Source organism: Haliotis cracherodii, unplaced genomic scaffold (assembly GCF_022045235.1).
Source record: "Haliotis cracherodii isolate W230 unplaced genomic scaffold, xgHalCrac1.p SCAF_4, whole genome shotgun sequence".
In the NCBI taxonomy this organism is placed as follows: domain Eukaryota; kingdom Metazoa; phylum Mollusca; class Gastropoda; order Lepetellida; family Haliotidae; genus Haliotis; species Haliotis cracherodii.
In genome coordinates this window covers 1,335,235-1,358,109 of record NW_027266297.1, presented here as the reverse complement: position 1 = coordinate 1,358,109, position 22,875 = coordinate 1,335,235, and the positions used below count along the sequence as shown (strand labels likewise).

The 22,875-nt window shown below is 42.0% G+C and overlaps 1 protein-coding gene and 1 pseudogene across 1 annotated transcript in view; both read left to right on the top strand.

Annotated features, from left to right (window-relative positions):
• The first annotated feature begins 2,818 nt into the window (after positions 1-2,818).
• LOC139478352 (receptor-type tyrosine-protein phosphatase alpha-like) overlaps positions 2,819-22,875 on the top strand; it is a 139,374-nt gene continuing 119,317 nt past the window's right edge. The window contains exon 1 of the mRNA XM_071260789.1: positions 2,819-2,922. Within this exon, the coding sequence (XP_071116890.1) occupies positions 2,862-2,922 (61 nt within the window). The 5' untranslated portion in view covers positions 2,819-2,861. The remainder of the gene's footprint in view (positions 2,923-22,875) is intronic.
• LOC139478256 (uncharacterized) lies at positions 16,577-21,551 on the top strand (annotated as a pseudogene).

The following is a 22,875-nucleotide window of genomic DNA, read 5'->3' as shown; positions in this document are numbered from 1 at the left end:
ACGATACAGGCAGATTATCTTTAGTCAGTAATAAATTACGTCATCACTGACCAGTACACAAGTTCGTCCTGTCTGTACACGGGGACGTCTTCATTGGTTAGCACACAAGCATGGTTACTTGTGGTGTCCCATTCATGACAACATGCAATTCCCCGTTGTCACGTCACTCGATGAGGAAACCCTTTTTACTTTACAAGAAATGACAAATATACTCTATGTATTTCCTCTATTCTGGGGCATCAGGAACGTACACGTGAATCTTGATACGAAACTCAATGGTTAATCAAGATCGTCATCTAATAACTGATTGGATAAGTTCTACAAAGACTGAGTGAGTGACCAGTTGCAAATCATGTCATCTTATCAAGGATATCTCCGCAGGGATTCTGGTATAGCCGTGATCACCAGTAACCTTCGCTTGACGTAAGAGGAGACTAAAGTGGACAGGGGGTGATGCTTGCTGACTTGGTTGATTTCGTGCTCTTGTTTTCGTGCTCAGATGTTTTAGGTCGCTGCTTAGGATATCTAGTAGTGGCTTCTCTGGTCCAGGCTGTATTATTTACCTGCCATGTTTTCATGCCACGGTTTAACATGGACACGCAATGAGGTGTACTGACTCTGAGACGGCCAGACAGTGATGTCATAAGAGTGTTAGTTATGTCATTAGACTCGAATTGATATCATTAGACTTAAAGTGATATCATTTGATTGAAAGAAATTTGATTCATTGCCCACGAACCAACAACCCAGGTGTCTGTGTAATCTCGAGGTACATGCAGCTTAAGCGGCACTGTTGTATTCATTGTATTTGTAGGAGTAGATAACCTCGGTTTACTTGTATCATGGGCCAAAATGACAATAACCCATTGGACAAGGGGGGCCATCAGCTGTCCTCGGGTGGTCCCACGTGGTGTGGGGTGATCGACGGCTCGACATTGCCAACAATAGGACGCAAATAAGTTCGCGTTTAACGAGCCACAGGAAAGTAATAATTTGCAGATATACTACGATACATACACGAACACACGACAGACACAGGAGGGACGCGCTATAAAGAACAGTATGCCTCCAGTATGTGATATAACACGGTATACACGAACGACTGTATCTGGACGTAAACAACACATGGACATATGATATAACATGCTATCAACAATTGTGTATAAAAGTGTATCATCAACACAGGGCTGTGTTGCATGAATTGCATGTATAATGTATAAGACTTTAACATCAGCTAAATGGTGATAAAGATATCGCATGTCCTATGATATACTCTGTGCCTATATGTGCATGATGAAATGCAGTGTGCACATCACATGATGCCTGATATGTTGGTATATGACCTAGCCTTGAGCCGCATGCAGGGAACACAGGTTTTTGTTAGAAAGTCTAAATTACGCAGAGAATCAGATTTCTCTTTCAGTGACTCCATTTGCATTTTTAGATAACTCTTTTAAATCTTGTATTCCAAAACGTGGGTGGACAATTAAATATGGCGGCGTGCACCAGATCACATGCTTTGTCTGGCCAGTGTTCAACACCAAGTGCTCCCACCAAGAAGTACTTGTACACCATTACTCATTGACTTCTTGTGAGTGAGTGAGTGAGTGAGTGAGTGAGTGAGTGAGTGAGTGAGTGAGTGAGTGAGGCCGCTTTTAGCAATATCCCAACAATACCACGGCGGTGGGAGACCAGAAATGGGTTGTACTCATTAGAAGAGTAACTTGTGGGTCATCAGATACATTCGACAACAAATAATGCATGGTAACACAGATGCTGTTTTAATTTAATAAAACAACTCTTTCCTGGTTAAAATATATCAGGCTGTATTTCATCATGTTAATCAGCGAGCTAGCAGCTACTTAGACATATTTCATTAAACAGTACCCCTAACATCTTGAGCCTTTCTTCAAGAAGCTTTTTTCGCACGAATTGAGAATCTATAAAGAAGGAAAATGCGTTGTGTAAGGTCTCTTTGACGGGAAATATTCAAAGAACAATAAATACAACCTACAGCCCATAAAGTAAAATGTCCCGAGTCGTATAGTTTACCTGGTCGGACAAAGGCATGAAGTCATTACAGGTTATAAGTTTGATAAAAAAAAACAGAGCAACGAGTGAGAAGACAAGTGTCGAGATAAAAACATTCTGTGTACAGTGCAGAAAACAGAAAACATGGCACGTCCTAACCATATGACTACTGCACTAGTCCAGGGTGAATCGTGTGACAAGTATGCAAGACTCCGGCAACTTACTACTGAAATGTAAAGTAGTCATGCATATCTCATTCTATAATCCGGAAATATCCCCATAGCCTCGTGGTATGTGTACATCACAGAAGGTCAGCTACTGTACATTTGTCTAAACTGAGACGCACTGGTTACCAATGTCCGTGACTAAAGGATGTCGAATACATGCCCAATAACACAAGTTATGCAAGTGATTCATGTATAGGCGACCTCGGTCACACTCTGACATGAATAGTACAGCACCCTTCCAGACACCCTTTATATATATTAGGCGAAATAGATATGTTGTACTGAATAGTTGATGTCCTCAATAGTACATCGTCATGGCTGACCGCACCTGATCATGACTGAGATAGCAACTACCCTGCTGCCACTGTCGTGATGTCAACCTCATTCCGTGGGTCACATGCATGCCTAGTAGCCTACTGTAGGGAGAAAGCTGTTGACACGCTACCCAACTGTCCTACATTGTATCCTTAGATTGATCGAAACCGAAGTTGTGTGGCTCCTTGAGTGACATTCTTGAAAATGTATAAACACGATCAGTAGATGTGCAGTGGGCGTAACGTTTAACACAGTTTGGCTGGGTATTTCACTTCCTCGTTCGTCAACATGGCGGGTGTCGGGGTACTCGGTGTGGTGGTGCTTGTGGGATGGATACAACTGACACGGGGTGAGTAGAACAGATACGTCTATTTCGAGGACATGTTTATGTATTCCTCAAGTATGTATACATCCCTGAAAGCTAGCTATTGTTAATTTCACTATACAGAAATCAGATGGGTAGCAATCTACGTCTAACGAATCAATTTTGGAAGAGATTGATATACAATCGACTCAGTCCACCATTTGCATGTGCAGAGAAAACAGTGTTGATACTCAAAATGAACCAGTAGAATACCCCATCATACAAATGGCATTGCCCATAAGTCTAACTGTTTGCCATTATTTACTTTCAAGTCGGTGTCAGGATCACGTATAATGCCACATGTATTTCAGTAAAACGGAATATACAATGTTTGATTTGTTTTCTTGTTATTTACCAGGTTCATTTTTCGAAATTGTATGCACACAGATTTTTCGGGTGGTAAAATGATTAATAGCATTTTTTCAAACTTTGGTTGGTGGATCCGTAAACGTTAATATTAAAGAAGGTTCAGTCGTAGGATAAGAAATCTAAAACAAACATAGTATTTGGCAAACGCCGCTCATAACACTACCAGATAACAAGGGTATCCTTTAACCCGTAGTTTCTATGCATTGTAGCACAACAAAATCTGCATAAAGAAATTCCCAAACACCTGGTGCCATCCCTGATTACCAGTGCTCCGTTTAATTCCCACTGTTAGTGTGCCTTAAATTACACCCAAATGCATCTTTTTCGGCTGATAATCGAGATCGATTCTTTTCTGGCGCTGATGTTTCATAAACAGTTAATGGCATCTGCAGTAGGTATCATTTGAAAGAAGCAGAGGTTGCTTAATACTATCACTGACAACACATCATACCTAAACGATCTAAACGGGACCCCCATGCAGCACTACCAGGATTATGAAAAGATAAAAAAAACATCTGAGCTGTTTATGTGAATTAACACCCACAACATAGGGATACACGTAGGTGCTGGGAGTAGGTGCCTAACTCTGGCAGTGTGGGTTCGAAGCCCGGACGGGACTCAACAAAAAAAGGTACGAGAATCTATACTTTACTCAGAAACATTTAACCACTATCTAAAAGCATTGTGTGTTCAACGCGTAGGCTCGGTGTATTTCACCAAATTGCAGATTTAAAATATCTTAAAATCCTGATCGCACTCGAGTGGTTTGACTTGTGATCATGAGACAGATTCGGATTCACCAGCGCGCACGCATCGACTTCTTTCAATTCTATAGATGGTAATGTGTATCTGTTTCAATCATGCAGACATAATTTCACATTATACATGTACGGTTATGAAAAGTAAAAAATAACACACACAAAAGCAGACATATTATTGTATTGAACTAAAACACTCTTTTCTCACTCGTTGAGAATCTGAACTTAAGGAAGTCTCATGCGTTGTGCAAGGGCTCGTTTCGTGGTAACAGGAAGTAGTCAAAGAACAGTAAACAGACACTAGTTATAATCCAAAGCACATTAGGTATAATATCCCGAGTCGTAGATTTCACCTGGCTGGAGAACAAAGCAATGGAGTCGCTGGGGTTCATAAGTTGATTGCAACTTAGCAACGAGAGAGGACACATTGAACACATTGTTATTTGTTGATAACAGTGCAGGCAAAACATATTCCATCTATATCACGTGTCAACTCATGATAAACGTGTTAACTCTGCCAAATAGTTGAATGTTGAACTGTGTGACTGAGTTTCAACTTTATAGCATTTGGGGTATTCAAGCATGTTTGTATGTACACAACACAATCTACATTAGTATAGCCTGCGGTCCATGTTGTGTATGTTTTTACAAGTGCCCTCACCTTTCAAACACATGCCGTCATCACTATTTGATAGTGATTCGTCAAAACATCTTTATGATGTGGTCGGACAACATATGATAATGGAAAGGGTTTTGTAGCTTTTAGTTTTAGTTATATAAATAGAACAGACTATAATATTATTAAATATAGCTGAACACACGATTACTATGTTGTGCTGTGATGGTGCCGCAATCCCCTGATACTCTGAATGTCAATAATAGTAAAACATACTGTATGATTTGGAAATTGGCGTGACTTGTTCACATTAGGGGAGAATTACGTTAAGCTTAAGCACTATGGCTAGTGTCAGTTTGAAGTGTTATGTACATCTAACCTACGTAACGTCAATAGGTTAACGCTCTTGTCTTATGATTACTCGTAGGTCCTTTTGTCTCATGTCAAGGCTATGGACTACCTGGATAAATCGGTGAAATAGAACATGCAGAACCCATACAACAGTTCACGGCATGGTCGTTCGTAAATACCGATTGTGTCTGCGTCTTACTCTCTGTAAATACGTGTACTTGGTCGTGGGTGTTTTCACAAAATGTAAGCTTCCCGTCCACGCCACTGTCACCAGGCGATAGTATATGCAGCAACGTATACGGACTTTTAAACGTTCATACTCTTTGTCATGCCAGGTGAATAACACGAACACCTTCAATGCCAAATGTATGATAGCCACAATAGTCATTCAGAGAAGGTCTTTCAACTCTCTGTCACATTGCTAGTCACGTGAAGGCGGAATAAGTTTCCTGGTGCGCAGACTCGCCGCCATGGAGGGGATCAGACTCATTGTCCTGCTCTGTGTCTATGTTCTGAACTTTACATCAGGTAGGTGGTTATCTTATAACTTAGAAGGAAAGTCTTTTGTATAAATCGTATGACAAAAATGGATTTCAATGGCCATACTGCCATGTGATCATGCAGTTTCGTTATTGCGTCCACTCCCGAGAACATCTAATAAATACCTCTTCGTGATTTGAAAAGTTTGAAATGAAGGTCACATTGTTTGTTTAATAAATAACATGATCATAATTTAGAAAAAAAACACGTTGCTACATCAGGACTTACGGTACTTAAGTTATACCTGTGCAATAGACTCTAAATGTCTTTGTACTGGCTACGAGATCGCCGACTAAAGTATAGCTGGGCGTCATTAATCGTGTACATGTGTATACATGCTCTCTCTCTCTCTCTCTCTCTCTCTCTCTCTCTCTCTCTCTCTCTCTCTCTCTCTCTCTCTCTCTCTCTCTCTCTCTCTCTCTCTCTCTCTCTCTCTCTCTCTCTCCCACCCCGGGATTAATATCAACAAGCATCAAACTAAAGGAGACCTAGGGCAGTGGGCCACCCATGGTTAGAAATTCGTTGATACCTGAGTGAGTTTTTATTCTTCACATGGGTCATGTGGTGCCATTGTCCGTATTGCGAACGTAAAACATATAAACTTCTCCTTGGGGGGTCTATTGTGCTGGAATGCAGCTTCAAAATGAGCTGTGAGAAAGAGGATGTGATATGATGAACAAGCAGGCCCTGTGCAAGGAACAATTGTACATTGTATACTAACCAAATATGAAGCCGATAAACACTCGGCCTCATTTGTGACCCATATAATGTAAATGTGTTATAAAAATAAATCTGTGATCATAACTTGATTACATTATTCTAACACTTGGTGATCAAAGTCTGTATTATTTACGATGTTATTGCCATGGCCCCGGTCCACGTATTGTAGAAGGCCACCTGAATACGTCTAATTTGTGTCAAAACAAGAGAAGTAATCGAGCTAGTGCAACCGTTTTGCACGTGTATCTGATTATTGCGCATCATCTCTGGTCAGTACACATCATACCTGGTCAGTACACAAACAAACCCTTTCTGGTCATTTTACATCTTTTCTGATCAGTTAACAAGTGCACAAGCACATCATGCTCTGGTCAATACACAAACCCGTCACTTCTAGTCAGTACGCAAGCACGTCACCTCTAGTCAGTACACAGTGATGCCCTCTCTAGTAAGTAATAAAGGACGTCCTCTTTGGTCAACACACACACGCGCCCTCTCTGATCAGTAACAAAGACAGAAAACAGAATCACATTCTCTTTTGTCGGTAATAATGACGTTCTCTCTCATCAACACACAAACACGTCGTCTGAGGTCAACACACAAGGACATTATCTTTAGTCAGTAATGAAGGACGTCTTCTTTGGTGAGTTCACAAGCATACCGTTCCTGGTCAGTATACAAATTCGTCCTATCTAGTCAGTTCTCAAGCACGTCATCACTGGTCAGTGCACAAGTGCGCCCACTCTCGTCAATAAACAAGCATATCCTCTGTAGTCAGTTATTCGGGACGCCCTCTCTGGTCACGATACAAGCACATTCTCTTTAGTCAGTAATTAATGACGTCCTCACTGTCTGTACACAGGGACGTCTTCATTGGTTAGCAGACAAGCATGGTTACTTGTGGTGTTCCATTCATGACAACATGCAATTCCCCGTTGTCAGGTTACTTGATGAGGAAACCCTTTTTACTTAACAAGAAATGACAAATATCCTCCATATATTTCCTCTATTCTGGGGCATCAGGAACGTACAGGTGAATCTTGATACTTCATGGTTAATCAAGATCGTCGTCTTATATTCGATTAGATAAGTTTTACAAAGACTGAGTAAGTGACTGTGTTACTTTGTTTGATTATCATGTCATCATATCCAGAATATCTCCACAGGGATTCTGGTATAGCATTGATCACCCGTAACCTTCGCTTGGGGAGACGGAAGTGGACAGGGGGTGATGCTTGCTGCCTTGGTTGATTTCATGCTCGTGTTTTCCTGCTCAGATATTTTAGGTAATGGTTTCTCTGGTCCAGACTGAATTATTTACATATTGCCGCGATATAACTCGAATATTATTCAAATAAACTCAAGTTCATTCTCATACGTTCACTACATATGCTCTGTTCATGAAAGACACATGTGTGTGTGCGTGCGTGCGTGCGTGCGTGCGTGCGTGCGTGCATGTGTATGTGTGTGTTTGTGTGTGTTTGTGTGCATGTACTAGCACGGTTTTATAGTTTTCATGCCACGGTTTAACATGGATACCCGACGCAGTGTACTGACTCTGAGACGGCCAGACAGTGTGGTATTCAGTGTATTTGTAGGAGTAGATAACCTCGGTTTACTTGTATCATGGGCCAAAATGACAATTACCCATTGGACAAGGGGGCCATCAGCTATCCTCGGGTGGTCCTACGTGGTGTGGGGTGATCGACGGCTCGACATTGCCAACAATAAGACGCAAATAAGTCGCGTTTAACAAGCCACAGGAAAGTAATAATTTGAAGATATACTACGATACATACACGAACACACGACAGACATAAGAGGGACGCGCTTTAATGAACAAAGTGCCTGAAGTATGTGGTATAACACGGTATACACGTACGATTGTATCTACACGTAAACAACACATGGACATATGATATAACATGCTATCAACAATTGTGTATAAAAGTATATCATCAACACAGGGCTGTGTTGTATCTACATTTCAAAAGTCACTTCCCTGTATCGCGAAACTATTACGCTATACGTTCGCGATAGTGCCGTGAAAGTATCACTCCCACACCATCGGAAGCACACAAGACTTCCGATCGGACACCTGAAACCCTCATCCCACACGATTTCGGTAACAAAACTCCAGTCGCCTCGCCAACAAAGACTACCGAATCGCCTGCAACCACCACAAACCCTAAGAAAAGGAAGCTGGACTCTCCCAACACTACACCCTCACCACCTACCTTCACAGCATCCTTGGTTACATTCGCTCTCTATTTTTGCGCAGCCGGCCCGGTAAACACACTAACTAAGGTTCTCTCAGCCAACAAAATAGGACTATGGTTCAAAAAACAAAAAATCAACTACGACAAAATTAAAGAAGCACACAAAGGCTACCAAATAATCTTTCCAGATCTATACTCGCTAAACGCAGCTAAAAAAGTAACGGAGATCTTCCAATACACTGTAACCCACCAAACTCCAAACTGGCAGCTCTACACCAGAGGCGTAATTAGGGTTAACCCTAGGGAAACAGAGGAAGATTTAACATTATACACTAATGAAGCTAATCAAAACACTGACACCTTCCCTCAACCCAAAATAACCAGTACTAGGAGAATCACATCAAATAGGAACGGCAGAATCTCAAACACACCAATCGTTATTGCAAACTTCCAAAAGTCAACTAAGCCCCCAAATTTATCTCTTTCGGCGCATCAACCAAATTAGAAGTTAAACCCTACATCAAACAGGTTAAACAATGTTCAAACTGTCTCCAATACAATCACACTGCTAGGGGATGTAAATTCCAAAAAAAACTAAATGTAGGAAATGTGCCCAAACTGAATGCCCAGGGACCTGCGCACCCTGGTGCATACACTGTAAAACAACAAACCACTCCTCACTCTCTAACAAATGCCCCCACAGGCACACCCTCACTCAACAGGCCAACAGACACATAGACATCGATACGGCTAAACTCCAAACAAGAAAACCAACACAGCATCCAAAACAACCACTTCTACCCACACCGCAACCAAACAACACCCGACATCTAAACTCCGCATGGGATCGCATCCTCCAGGAAGTACAACAAGCAACAACCACACACATCCACCACCCACAAAACCCCCAAACCTCCAACAATCTCAACCCAATCACTACATCAACACCTGCACGCAAAACAAACGGCATCACACACGCCAGTACCCACCCTATCACCATACAACATGCAGCCACCAGGGCAACAACAATCACACCCGAGCAAGCACAACCCGAAAATCCAAGCAGCAACCAAACCACGGACCCACCCAGCACGCACACGCAAACACTACCAGACACTCAAACAAACATGGAGTGTGAGGAAACAAATAACGTAGACGAAGAAGATTACACCTCAGATGAGGACACAAACGAAATTACTAGATCAGCTCCTAAACAAACCAAAAATCTCAAACGTAAACCACCAACTCTACCAAACTCCAAACTAAATAGCTTAACACTATTACTAGCTTACATGCTTAGACAAATCAACCCAGTAGCAAGCACAAAATCCCTACATAAAGTAGCATACAAACTCAAACTCACCAATCAAAGCTATAAACATTTCCACGAAAGCTATATAGTAGTAACCTCCGATTTATAGGAAAAATCTAAAAAAACAAGTACAATCTCCAAACGCTAAAAAAACAAATAATGACAGGTCTAAATATTTTCCAGTTGAATGCTGACGGGCTTAACTCGCACAGCCACGAACTCAAAGCTAAATTCAAACTAAACAAAGGACCGCATGTAGCATGTATCCAGGAAATTCTCAAATAAATCCAAATTCAACCTACCAAACTATAACATAGTCAGATTAGACCGACCCAAATCCAAAATCACTAGAGCATCAGGAGGCTTACTTATACTAATTAGAGAGGATATAAGCTATGAAGAAATCAAAGTAAATACTCCAAACTTAGAAGCCAATGGCATCCAAATCACATTAAAAAAAACAAAAAAAAACATCATAAATATCTACCATTGGCAACAACAGAAAATCCAACCGGAGGATCTAAACATACTCAAACAAATAGGCAACAAATCAACTATCTTCCTAGGAGACTTTAACGCCCACCATCCCACCTGGGGCACAGGGGATAAACTAGATAACCACGGCAAATTAATCTCAGAATGGATAGAGGCTAATGATCTCGTATTACTAAATAACAATCAACCTACCAGATATGATAAAAGCAATAGAGACATGTCGGCTATCGACCTAACTATATGCACAGCAGACCTAGCTCAAAGTACCCAATGGAAAGTTCACGACGCCCCCCTAGGAAGTGACCACTTCCCAATAAATATCACCATAGGCAACACTAACGTCCCCAACCAAACCGAAAACTCAGAACCTAAGTTTAACTATAACCAGGCTAACTGGGATAAATTCCAAAATATCTGCAACCAAGCTAATCTACAAGAGATAGAAAATAGTCACCCAGAAATCTACTGCCAAAACTTAACAGACTACATAATTAACACAGCCAAAACCTCAATTCCCTTTAAAAGACCCAATAAAACAGGCAGGCCATCTGTACCTTGGTGGAACGAGGAAATAGAACTAACCAGACGAAAACGTAAAACAGCCTTCAATAGAGCCAAACGCGATCACAACCACATACCAGTAGCTCACCAACTAAACCAGCAGGTCCAAAACCTAGTTAAAATAGCCAAAACCAGAGATTGGAAAAAATTCTGCGAGGGACTAAATAACCTCACAGATGCCAGAACGGTCTGGCGTAAAATCCACGCCGTTAGAGGCCTAAAACGTCATAAAAAACACCTAACATAAACAACTCAACCAATCCCAGCGAAAAAGCAAACAACCTAGCAAACCACTTCTCAGCCATAAGCAGTAACAACAACTTCAGTGATAAATTCCAACAAAAACTCAAAGCAGAAGCCAAACCTATCAAAGAACCAAATAATGATAACCTCGAAATTAACCAACCCTACTCAATGGAAGAACTTAACTACGTTCTCCTAAATAGGAAAAAGGGAACATCCCCAGGTCTAGACTTAATTTCCTACCAAATAATCAAAAAACTCCCCCCAAAACTACTCCAGGCACTACTAAAACTCTATAACCTAATCTATCAAAACGGTCAGGTACCAACCCCTTGGAAACAGGCTCTAGTCATCCCCATTCCTAAACCCGGCAAACCAACCAACCAAGCAAACTCCTATAGACCAATATCTCTCACCTCCAACCTATGCAAAGTAATGGAATCCATGGCCAAAAATAGACTACAACACTACTTAACCCAAAACAACATAATAAACTCAGACCAAAGCGGTTTCACTCCTGGCCGCTCAACCTTAGATAAGCGTCTCTCGCCCGTCTTGAACAGGATATCAAAACAGGACAACTGAACAAACAATACACAACAGGCATCTTTCTGGACTTTTCAAAAGCATTTGATATGGTATGGCACAACGGGCTAATCCAAAAACTCAAAAAATAGGACTGAAAGGTCAACTCGTAAACTACATCCAAGACTTTCTAAAAAAACGCAAAATTACAGTGGGTATAGACCAGGCCTTGTCGGAACAGTGTCCCCTAGAAAATGGCACCCCCCAAGGCAGTATTCTTAGCCCCACACTTTTTAACATAATGATTAACGATCTCTTTGAGGGCTTATCCCCTAATATAAACACTTCCAAATTTACGGATGACGGCGCCCTCTGGATCCGCTCCAAAAGTATTATAACATCCCAAGATCTACTCCAAAAATCCCTAAACAAAATTCAGCAATGGGCAGATAAATGGGGCTTTTCCCTTAACTCTGAAAAAAATAGAGGAATAGTATTTAAACATAAAAATATGAGACCGGCCACCCATATCCTCAAACTAAACAGCAAACCAATTAAGTTCCAAAAACAAACTAAGTTCCTAGGTCTAATTTTCGACGAACATCTCTCATGGGATGCTCACGTCCAAAACCTAATCACCAAATGCAGCAAAGACTTAAACACACTAAGATGTCTAACCGGCTCCAACTGGGGTGCCTCTAAAGATACCCTCCTCACTCTCTATACATCCCTAATTAGATCCAAATTAGACTACGGCTGTGCCATCTACGACACTCTAAACGAAACCTTAACCAAAAAGCTAGACTCAATACAATACCAGGTCTCAAACTAGTCACACGTACCCAACATGGCACCTCTCTCACTTCACTTCAAGCCCTAACAGGAGAAATGTCACTAAATCTACGTAGGCAACACCTAACCTTAAACTTCTGGGCCGCGTCCCAATCAAACCCCCTCATCCAAACACACCTTAACAAACTCCCTTAGTCCCAACCACACCCCCCAGGCATTCATTCCAAATTTCAAAATTGTATATAAGCAACCACTAAAAACACCCCTCTCTAGTTGCAAAACCTTTCGTTTTCACTTTCAAACCACTAAATGGCCCGGCCGTGCCCGTGTGCGAAATACGCTTCAGTCGGAGAGCGCACGTAAAATCTCCTAGTATAAGTAAGTAAGTAACCACTACGCCCGAACGTAACGGTTGTCACAAGCATGATGATCATGTTAAGGATACATAAGCGATTATTCAAATACGAAAGTACATATGTTCTAAATAAGCACATTTACAAGCAAACATAATTTGACACAGTGTCATGATATTGCTGAATGGTTGCTTGGCCACCCATGGCAGGTGTTGGGTGGTCTGCAGGGCGTTATCAGGCGCCCTGTTTTTTTTCTTCTTAGGTGTCAGGCGACCCCCGGCATTCAGCTGCATGACCAGGGTTTCTGTAGCTTTTTGTTCCGTCTATTAATGCGTGTCTGATCGGACACCGCTTACATTTATTAGAATGCCAGCCTTCGACCTGGCTGGTTGTTTGGGATCCTGTGGAGCTGAAACCTCTGCTCACCATCGTGAGCTTCGCTCACTTGCCTGTGAGACGGCCCCTTTAATCCTCTATTGTTTTACCAATCAACACGCTTCATTGGCTATCGTTTTACAAAAATGCTTTTCGCGATAGAGTGATTTAAGTTTCTTTTGACACTGTTTCTTGTAAATATTCCCTGGATAGAGAAGATATTGGCGACGTGGGTTCCATGCATCGTTTGATATTTGTAAACAATTCAATTCATTACTTTGAGCTCGAACATATGTTTAAGAAAGTAGGAGAGGTTCTGATTACTCGCGAGTGTGTTATCGGATATGTCCAATTGGCTTGTTATAAGCTATATTTCAAGCGCCTATACTGACTGCACTAACACCCGCTAACAATGTTAGTGAAATATTTAATGTGCTACAGTTTAATAATAAAAGCGACACAATCCTTTCCATATTCAAAAGAAAATCTCTGCTAAAAGCATTCCGACTGTATCGTGAGCATGTATTCATAAATCACTATCACATAGTGAGGATATCGGGCGTTCGTGAAATGGTAATTCCATGTAACTGGAAAATAATACAACATAATCGTCTTGCCACCTACAATCCAAGATAATATTTCCCCCGGGCCCCTTTCAAGGATGTTCTTTTAAACACATACATGCGTATCTAAAGAAAGAAGTCTGTGTATTGCTTTAATAATAATATTGCATATATTTAAGACAAAGCCCGTACGTTATATACCTACATTAAACTGACACTTTTGCTACGTATACGTGTCACAAAATGAACCCGTTAGAAATTGATTTATGAAATTTCGAAATGTCCGCGTCCAACGGGTCGATGCGTATGTGAACAAACTATTTAATTATCTGTTTTAGAACATTAAAATGTTTCTAACACTGGCAACAGGTATAAAAAGTGAATAGTTAGAAGGGGCGCTACTTATCAGAACGAATCACCGAAATCAGTGAGTGAGTTGGGTTTAATGCCGCTAATCTCTAGCTTCTTCTCGGCAGTCTGACATTGGCCGCTTGGGCACACTAGCTGCCGTGAGTCGATTTTGCTCGCTAACGCAACTGAGCGTGACAAGAGACTGGGCTACCGTCTGCAAGGACAGCTAAATAAACTTGGAGGCAATATTTGTTTTACGCATTTTTTCAACACTGATTGGGTACCCGTGATCTATGAAGATTTGGACGCATGTCAATAAATTTCTTCAGCCTAAATAAACAGACAAAAAAGCACGACAAAAGCTCATCGGATGTCGTTATTTGGAAATACCCCTGATGGTTATAGTTTATAATAAGAAAAGTATCCCTGCAGTGAAAGCATTTTCGGATTTCGGATTCCGTGGGTAAACTACTCCCTTGTTGTCATCCATGTTTTCTGGTATAACCCTACACTTGTGTATTTGTCGTCATTCAATTGATGCCTAGTTAATTTATTACAGGTATAATTACTGGAGGCACCACTCAGATTACCTGATACAGGTTCCCATTAGGCATTTCGTGTGTCTGGGGTATTTATTCAATTTAAATCCAGGTTTAAACCGAATCCCGATTTGAAGTGAGGTGAAATGTATGTTATATAATATGCACGTTTCAGCCCAGCAAGAGGAGTGATCACCATCATTCCTAGCCATCAAAGGGTCAGCAGAAATTACGTTGATTGAATAATCACTGTTATTTTGCACAGTGGATTTGTCAAAAGTAAGCGTTTACATGTGTATGTTTACTAAAGCAGATGGAATACCCAAATATCTGGGCGTGAAGTGCCGATGTGAAAACAACATACTTTGTTCAAAGCCGATATCACGTTGATTGATTGCTCATTGTTATCTAACTCAATGGATTTTTTTAAAGAACCGTGGACATTATGAAAACAGTTGTCACGTGGGCTTTCTCAGCTGACTTTTGAGACTTGACACCTATGTGAAACAACTGAAACAAACTAAGTGATCAGTTGAGAAACCAAACACGGGTTATAATATCCCGAAATGATAAATATATTTTGAAATGTTTGATTGTTACAGAGACACGTGACATCCAATAAGTTTCTTTGTACAGCTACAGATGTGTGGAATATTGTTCCTTTATGTGAATATTTACGGTTGCATTCCTCGAACAAGGCAGCTGACTAAAAATATACATATAACTTTGGTAGGTTGTAATTATGATATTTGCATTTTGTTTTCATTCATTTGCTGTAGCATTGAACAGAATCATTCTTGTTCCTCTACGTCTTGGTTGGGAAGTTCTTCGATGCGCGATAAACGTTTTCACAAGTCTTTTCCTTTGCATGCGTGTATATGTTACAGTCAATGTGTAAAATATGATTCACTTAGGCAATCTATAAAATGTCTAAAAATTTCAGGCGATTGACAGAAAAATTTGTTCATTTATTTAACAGATTGACTAAAAATGACTAAGACGGTCAAAAGGGCTTAAAAACATCACAATAGATTAATCATGCTGGGATTAGAATCCAAACAATATAGAAATGTACTTTTAATATCCTGACATTTTCAATCACTTGGTGATGATATTAAACATAAAAATGTTTGGAATTCGTCATCATAATAATACAGATGGGCATATTTTTCAGTCAATTTGTGAAATAACTGAATATTTAGGCGTTTAATAAATTTCCTAAGTGAAACTTTTGCACATTTTGACTGTAAAAATATAAACACCATAAAATAAGCAATGGGCAGGTGAAATATTTTCTTTGTGTTGCAAGTCAAAATAGTGTAAACGAAAATCACACAATTACCAAGCAAGTGACTTATCAAAACACCGTCACCATTAATGATGCTACCCACAAAGATACCTACATTTCCTTATTATTTCCAAAACTGTATTTCATTTTGTTGATAAATGTGACAATACGCCCTTATACTGTCAATAAAAGTGACAACTGCGCTTACGAACGGCGCAGCACAGGTCGCAAACTAGTCTGCTATATCATCCGGGTACTCACGGGGAAAAACAATAAGGCAACAACTCTCGGGGAATTGCCCATTTAACAGTATTCCAGTTATATCGCTGCGTGTCAGCTTAATGTGGGAGGAAAGCCCGAAGTGATGCAGGTCTCAGACGTTTACCATTTCGGTGAACCCCACGAGCATGGGTATGGTGCTGACAAACCTAGAAACTTAATTGGGGCGAACCGGGATTCGAACCCACAATCATAGGTTTCTGGCGTGCCCAAGGGACGCAACTATGCACAGCGAATCGCAGCGCCTAAGACGACTGGGCCACCCGTGCCCCCCACTGAAATCAAAATCGGGGCACCAGATACCAGGTGGCGCTCATGCGAGGCGGTCGCTAAATTTCAGTGCTCCGTCCTATCAATATAAAATTACACAAAATGACCACTACGAGAAGCATGATAAAGAAACTTGGTGATGAAGGCCAATATGGTGAATCATCAGAACCCACCCAGGTGCAATTTGTGATCCAAGATGATACCGGTACAGGTAAAACTTCGGCTGACAAGGATGTCACATGTTCGGGCGAGAGGGGTGACATGGCCGCCATGACCGGCGATACAGTGGCTGATATGAAAGCTTTCATCACCAGCTCGTTTGATAAACATACCCTGAAGATGGAAGAACATTCCCTTCTTATCACGACAAAAATAGATTCTATTAAATTGGACATTTCAAATTTGAACAAGACAGTAGAGGATATCATACAGGCCGTGGATTTCAACTCCTCCTGTATCGAGCGCAATAAGATCGAAATCAACAAACTCCGAGAGGAGTTTCAAGATAAACATGCCGAGATGGAGAAGAAACTCGTAACGCCAGTGTGGTTGGCGACCGTTGTTTATGTTTAGCGGCAGACTGCCTAGGTTGTGGGAGAGTTACCTCCCTTGGCTTGTTTCGTTTTCTCTTCACATGTTGTTTGGCCATTACTGAGAAGTAAAGCTAGAAGTATATTGGAATACCTGTGTTGGGTTGTGAATTGCGAGGGTCCAAGCTGGCGTGGTGGCAGCGGAGACGATCATCCGCATCTCTGAACACGGCAATTAACCTGACTTTCGCAGTTACTACACGAATAAGTGTGCAATCTACCTGGTCGACATCGCCACGATAGCGCGGGTATTTCAAGTAGGCCTACTAGCATAACATCATGGCGAACACTCACAGAGCACCGAAACAGTGGTCTCTCACGAAACATGAAACTGTTAATTCGTTTGAGAATTGGAAACAAAACCTACTATATACGTTATCACTGGACACGAATTTTGCAACATTTCTTGCTGACGGCGCCACGTGGGGAAAACGTACACGTGCAACCCCGTTACGAGGATTTGAAAATGATGGGGAAGACGTTGCTAGAGCTCAACGCAAGACAGCAGCGCAAAACGTAACATCACTCGAGTTAATGTTGGGCCAAATCGCCAATTATTGTCCTGTAATTGCCAGGAACACCATTGTGAAAAGTTCAGTATCGATTTCAAGTATCTGGCAGACTATCAGACTACACTACGGCTTCCAGTCATCTGGTGCACATTTTCTTGATTTGTGTGACATACATCTCCAACCTGAGGAGCGACCAGAGGATCTTTACCAGCGCCTGTCTGCATTTGTGGAAGATAATCTACTCAGACAAAATGGTGGAATCACTCGTCATGGAGAGGCGATTGGCGAGGATGAGGAATTAACACCTACGTTAGAGAACATTATTATCCTGACTTGGTTGCGCCTTATCCATCCTGATTTGCCCAAGCTGGTGAAGCAACGATATGGAACGGAACTGAGATCCCGTACTCTAGCGTCAATTAAACCTGAGATATCACAGGCAGTCAATTCCCTGTTAGATGAAATACATTCATCTGAGGATGCCAAGGTCATGAGGACTGTTACCTCTAGAGCAAACAACTTCAGTGAAAGATCTAATTTTAGACCTCGCATACAGCAGACATCCAATAAACGTCTTTACCAGTCAACCTCAAAAACGTGTCCCCTCTGTCACACAGCTGGTCGTCCCAGTGACAATCACTTTCTCAGTGAATGTTCATACTTACCTGATCAAGACAGAAAATACATGGCTAAGGCACGTCAAATAGCTAGCATCCTGGATGAGTCAGAGGATGAAGATAGACAGTCCCCTCATACAGACACAGTATCAACACCTCCCGTTACTGCCTCAAGTGTAAACAATGCTTCAGTCAATAGAGTCAGTGTACGTCAGTCTCCATATATGAACGCATTTTATGGTCATAATGTCATATGTCTTACCCTCGACAGTGGAGCTACAGGTAATATGATCAGTCAGACTACTGCCAGAAGACTCGGCATTGAAGTCACCAAAAGTTCACAATCTGCCCATCAGGCTGATGGTTCATCCCCACTCCATATTGTTGGTGAAACATGAGTAACTCTCAGCCGTGACAATAAGGATTTTATTTTCGAGGGCCTTGTTGTGGAGAACCTTGATGTCGAATTGCTTGCAGGAACACCGTTCATGGAAATAAATGATGTTGCCGTTCGCCCAGCTAAGCGCCAAATTACACTTGGAGATGGAACCACCTTCCAGTACGGCAACCAAGAAACCCACTCGTCACACCATACAGTAAGACGCGCACATGTCTTATGAGCGCCTAAGTCCCCTACAACAATCTGGCCTGGCGATTTCATAGAGTTATCAATCCCGGATGACCTGATCCACTCAGATGAAACATTCGCAGTGGAACCACGTCTAACAGGTGATTTATTCAAAGACCACAAAGAATGGCCAGCACCAGATATAGTGTCCAGCGTTTCAGGGAAGATTAGAATTCCTTATGACACCAAAGAGCCTCTTGTTCTCAAGAAGCATGAGCACTTTTGCCAAGTTCAACAAGTATTCACCATCCCAAACTCTGAGACCGAGATGGTCGATAGTCAATCAGAAAGCATTCCTCTCAGACAGTCCACTACTACATGCAAGGTCAATTGTTCAGAACAGGTAAGCATTGACCCAGATAACCAGTTCTCACCAGACACTTGCAACAGTTTCCACGCCCTCATAAAGGAGTACGATGATGTGTTTAATCTACATGTCCATGGATATAATGGCAAATCTGGCCCGTTCAAGGCAGTTGTCAACATGGGTCCTGTCCAACCTCCTCAACGCAAGGGACGAGTCCCACAATACTCACGTGACAAACTTGTAGAGCTGCAAGACAAATTTGATGAGCTTGAGAACATTGGTGTCTTCGTCAAGCCTGAAGATGTGGGGATATCAGTGGAATATTTAAATCCATCCTCCTTGTCAAGAAGTCAAATGGTGGATTTCGTCTGGTTACAGCATTCACAGATGTGGGGCGGTATAGTAAACCACAAACATCACTCATGCCTGATGTTGATTCTACATTACGCCAGATAGCTGCATGGCAGTACATCATAACCACAGATTTGACAAATGCTTTTTATCAAATACCCCTGTCACGTGGATCAATGAAATATTGTGGTGTGGCCACTCCCTTCCGTGGAGTCCGTGTTTATGCCCGATCAGCCATGGGCATGCCGGGCTCTGAAACTGCGTTAGAAGAATTGATGTGTCGTGTGCTTGGGCACTTGCTCAAGGAAGGATCAGTGGCCAAGTTGGCAGATGACTTATATTGTGGAGGTAATACCGTAGACGAGCTTCTGAACAACTGGCGACGTGATCTACAGGCCTTGCAATTTAATGGATTAAAGCTTTCAGCTGCCAAGACTACTGTCGGCCCTTCTAGTGTGACCATCTTAGGATGGATTTGGAAAAATGGCTCAATTCAAGCAAGTCCTCACAGAATTTCCACCCTCTCTAGTTGCACCCGTCCATCTACAGTCAAGGGTTTGAGGTCGTTTATTGGAGCCTACAAAGTGTTAGCCCGGGTAATACCAGGTTGTGCTGGACTATTGGGTCCATTTGACACTCTTCAAGCTGGACGTCCTTCAGCAGAGAGAATAGTTTGGTCAGAGGTACTTATCTGTGCCTTTGGAAATGCTCAATCTGCACTATCCTCACATAAAACCATTGTTCTTCCTCGGAGGGATGACCAGCTATGGATCGTTACAGATGGAGCAGTGAAAAACCATGGCATAGGTGCCACCCTCTACATTACAAGGAACAATAGTACTCTTCTCGCTGGTTTCTTCAGTGCCAAACTGCGCCAGCGTCAAATGACATGGCTACCGTGTGAAATAGAAGCACTATCTATAGCTGTTGCCACCAAGCACTTTAGTCCTTACCTAGTACAGTCAAGCCTACAAGCATGTATCCTGACTGACAGTAAACCGTGCGTTCAAGCATATGAAAAGTTGTGTCGTGGAGAGTTTTCAGCAAGCCCAAGAGTGTCTACCTTTTTGTCGACAGTGAGTAGATACCAGGCCTCTGTTCGCCATCTCAGTGGTTCTGCAAATATTCCATCTGATTTTGCCAGTAGAAATGCATCCAAGTGTGACGAGCCCCTGTGTCAGATTTGCTCATTCATTCGTCAAACTGAGGACTGTACGGTACGTGGTACTTCTGTTCAGGACATCATGTCAGGGAAATCTAAACTTCCATACACCAACAGGAATGCATGGCTCGCCATCCAGTCAGAGTGTTCTGATCTCAGACGCACGCATGCTCATCTCATACAGGGCACTCGCCCATCCAAGAAACAAACTGATGTTAAAGACGTAAAACGTTATCTACAGTCTGTGACCATTGCCAAAGATGGTGTGTTGGTGATTCAAAGAAATGAGCCCCATGTTACCATCAGAGAGTGCATCGTCATTCCACGACAAGTCTTGGATGGATTACTGACTGCAATGCACATCCAGTTAAATCATCCTTCTGCCCACCAGTTGAAACTCGTTGTGAACCGCTACTTCTATGCTTTGGACATGGATCAAGCAATAACTAAAGTTTCAAGCGGATGTTATCACTGTACATCCCTTCAACAGGTTCCCAAAACAGTTGTGGCTCAGTCATCTACTGATCCCCCAGAGATCATTGGAGCCGCGTTTGCTGCAGATGTAATAAAAAGAGAACGGCAACTCATACTTGTGTTGAGAGAATGTGTCACATCTTTCACCTGTACATGTGCCATTGAAAATGAGCAAAAGGGAACCCTACGTGAGGCTTTGATTCGCCTAAGTGTTGAGATGAGACCATTAGATGGACCCCCGGCGGTCATCAGAACTGACCCAGCTCCAGGGTTTAAGGCCTTAGTTCAAGATGACCTTCTCCGAAGTCAACGACTTTGCACTGGAATTGGTCGAATAAAGAACAAGAACAAGAATCCCGTAGCCGAGCGAGCTATTCAAGAGCTGGAGCTGGAATTGTTAAAAATTGATCCTTTGGGGGGGTCGGTCACACCTATAAGTTCCATGTCAACATGAACGGTCAAGTGGACTTCCTCAGCAATATGTGTGCGATGAGTCTTCGGATGGTGAGATAGATACTGTTCCCCAAAGGACTGAACCACCTACCCTTCCCATCGTTCCCCCAGTGCTAAATGAACCATACCATGACCAAGACATTTTAGTCAACCCACCAGAACATCCTCCTCTGGATAATCAGGACTCCTTGCTTGAAAATGTTAGTGACAATGACATTGTGAATACAGATGACTCTGATGATACCGTGTATTCAACTCCAGTCAATGCACAAAGGAGGTCAATCCGAGCACGGCGACCACCTCAACACCTCAATGACTATGTAACCGATTTCTAACATGTTTATGTTGCTCTGTCCATCAACTGTGTCTGGATACCTTTTCGCATTTAGGCTATAGTTATGGTGTCGTATCAGCTTATATCACGTGATGTCAAGGATATCTACATCAGGTTTTAAGTTTTATTGTGACCAGTTATTTTGGGTATTGTTTATGACATTATGAGACTTTAATAGTAACCCATATCAGGTAATGTTTTACAAAGAAAAAAGGAGGTTGCGCCAGTGTGGTTGGCGACCGTTGTTTATGTTTAGTGGCAGACTGCCTAGGTAGTGGGAGAGTTACCTCCCTTGGCTTGTTTCGTTTTCTCTTCACATGTTGTTTGGCCATTACTGAGAAGTAAAGCTACAAGTATATTGGAATACCTGTGTTGGGTTGTGAATTGCGAGGGTCCAAGCTGGCGTAATGCAGGAGCTGTATCAACGTAAAGGTAACTTGCTGTTTTATGGTATCCCAGACACAGAGGAGGCCGAACCAGCTGTCAGAAATGTGCTTAAAGATCTTTGTTTAGACAGCCAAATGGATGTAGTGGCTATACATCGCCTACCCCGTACCAGTACAAACCCCTACACACAGAATCAACCTAAACCAATCGTGGCCAAATTTGTGAGAATGTCAGATCGTCATGCTGTCGTTGATGCAAGTTACAAGAGAAACGACTTACTCCGTAAGAGAAGAATAACTATTAGAAAGGACCTCCCAGTTGTGCTGAAAAGGTTCAGAGGAAGATTGGCCAATAAAGCTTACCAGATCAGACAGAAATATAAATTTCAAACTAAGATCAAGGAGCAGGGCTTACAGATCACTTTACTTTGTAGGAAAAACTCCGACAGTTCATGGAAGGAAGTGGGAGTTGATGATTCCATCGATAACTTGTCACTCTAACGGAGAAAATCACAATGATTGTATGTGGCGACATCGTGCCTACAGGGATATCGGGTTTACTACGGATGCTGAGTACAGACTAGTCTACCTAGCAGAACAAATAT